Source organism: Elephas maximus, chromosome 6 (genome assembly GCF_024166365.1).
Source record: "Elephas maximus indicus isolate mEleMax1 chromosome 6, mEleMax1 primary haplotype, whole genome shotgun sequence".
NCBI lineage: Eukaryota > Metazoa > Chordata > Mammalia > Proboscidea > Elephantidae > Elephas > Elephas maximus.
This window is the reverse complement of record NC_064824.1, coordinates 135704698-135706890: the sequence shown is the minus strand read 5'-3', so window position 1 is coordinate 135706890 and position 2193 is coordinate 135704698. Positions and strand designations below refer to the sequence as shown.

General features: G+C 43.0%; 1 protein-coding gene across 1 annotated transcript; it reads right to left on the bottom strand.

The window, feature by feature from the left end:
* Positions 1-528: 528 nt before the first annotated feature.
* LOC126078484 (UDP-glucuronosyltransferase 1A10-like) lies at positions 529-1452 on the bottom strand. The gene has a single exon (XM_049889032.1). The coding sequence runs from the start codon at positions 1450-1452 to the stop codon at positions 529-531; it is 924 nt and encodes a 307-aa protein (XP_049744989.1).
* Between the last annotated feature and the right edge of the window lie 741 nt (positions 1453-2193).

The window sequence follows — 2193 nt, the reverse complement described above, 5'->3', positions numbered from 1 at the left end:
TCTGACAGGGATCACAATAAAGGGTCCCCGACAGAGCTGGAGAAAAATGTAGAACAAAGTTCAAAGTCATAAAAAAAAAAAAAAGACCAGACTTACTGATCTGTCAGAGACTGGAGAAACCCCAGGAGTATGGCTCCTCAGACATCTTTTTAACTCAATACTGAAGTCACTCCTGAGGTTTACCCTTTGGACAGGCCCATAAAACAAACAAAATACACGTAACTCAACCACGTATACTAGATGTAACTGCCTTCTGATCCATGGGCAAGGATGAGAAGGCAGGAGAGGGCAAGAAGGCTGGTCAAATGGAAGTGGGGAACCCAAGGTCCAGAAGGGGAGGGTGTTGACACATCACGGGGTTGGCAGCCAATGTCACAAAATGTGTATTAATTTTTCAATGAGAAAATAATTTGTTCTGTAAACTTTCATCTAAAGCACAATCAATCAATAAATAACTCTTTAAAAAAAAAAAGTCATTAAACCAGAAAGAAATTACAAATGTGAAGAATATAAATGACAAATCCTGGTTCAGTCAGGAGTGGTTTTTTCACACCCAAAGCCAGGTGATCTTAATCTGCTAAAGAAGGCGTAACTTACCTCTGGCAATGGCTTTCCCTGGTTGCAGTTGATGCCTCCAATAAAGATCATGTTGGGCATCACAGGTTTGGGATACTCCAAAACAAAGTCAGTTCGTAACAACCAAATTGAAGGATGGCTGTAGAGTTCGTAAGCCATGACGGGGATTTGGAGAATCTTGGAGGCAATTTCTAAACCACTTTTGACCAAAATGCCACAAAATAAACGCTCCTGCAAATGGAAGACTTGATTCCATACTCTCTCTCTGAAGGTCATGGTGTCTGAGAACCCTAAGAGACCTCTGGGAACATAAGAAATGGGACTGGGACACTGTGTGCCTTCTTCGAGATAATGACAAAATGGTCCCCTGGTGAAGACCACAGATGGGAGTGAAAAATATTTGGCGATAATTAAGCCACACAGATCAAAAGGATCTGTAAACACCGCATCAAAAGAACTCTCTCTTATGTACTCCACTAATTTCGTGTCGTTAAACAAACTTCTACAATGTGAAAAAAAGTATTCAAGGAACGTGCTGGTTGGACCCGTTAATAGAGAAAATAAATCTAAGTCCGAAGTTTCCCAGTGACGGCTGGCAAAAACCATGAACTCACGATTCAGATCCTCCAGGGTATAAGAAGTGGAATAAGACTTTACTGTGAGGTTGAGTGATTTTTCCAGTTGCCAGCTCACCTCCGGCATGACTAAGACCAGCTCGTGCCCTCTGTGAATGAGTTTCTCCACAACGGCTCGCATGGTGAACCAGTGGCTCCCATCCATGGGGACAACCAGCAGCTTGCCTGCCTCAGCAAAGCCAGGTGTCAACAGGAGACACACACACAGAGGAAGGAAGCCAGTCAAACTTGTAGGCACCATCGGGAAACTGCAGCCCAGAGCAACTAGCAGCTTGGATTCTAAGCTCCTGTGACAGTCTGTGTGAGAAGTCCAGATACGAAACCTGCCCCAAGAGAGGGTATGTGTTCCTTCACACATCAAGAAACGTGTCCTCATTGCCAGTGATTTACTCATGAGGACAGTAATGAATTATTGTATTTGGTGAGATAACATCTGTATGTTTCTCAAACAGGAATAGCTTTTGATCTTTGCCTTGGGGAGGGATCGTGCTTGTTACTAGCAATGTGAGTTTACAAACAAAATTATTAAGCAAACCTTTTAAACCCTGAAGACTCACAAAATAAAAAGTAAAGTTAATAAAGCTCACATTTTGGGATTTTTCCCAAAGCAAAATTTGGATTTTATCCTCAGACTACCAAAAGGTCTTTGCTCAGAAGGGAATCAGCTTCCCATATTTCAGGGAAAGACCTCAAGTCCCTTACCACTGACCTGGAATTGTTGCTTACAAGTGTTCCTGGAAGGTGTATGTTTTGCTGCTTCTGTTATTCCATTTCCACCAGAAAATTAGAAGCTTCTGAGGCCTATGTACTGCTGAAATGAGATTGACAACCCCACCTCCAGGGGCCATGCCAGGGATTTGGTGGAATATGACTGTCATCTACTTAAATCACTTTCTCTAGATATGACCTCATGGTGGGTGACCACTTGCCCAGTCTGTGCCAGAAGCCCACTACTGAGATGCCTCTCCTCTCTGTGCTTCCA

Coding starts and splice junctions, on each gene's coding strand:
- LOC126078484 (XM_049889032.1), bottom strand. CDS start 1,452: ATGGTGCCTACAAGTTTGACTGGCTTCCTTCCTCTGTGTGTGTGTCTC.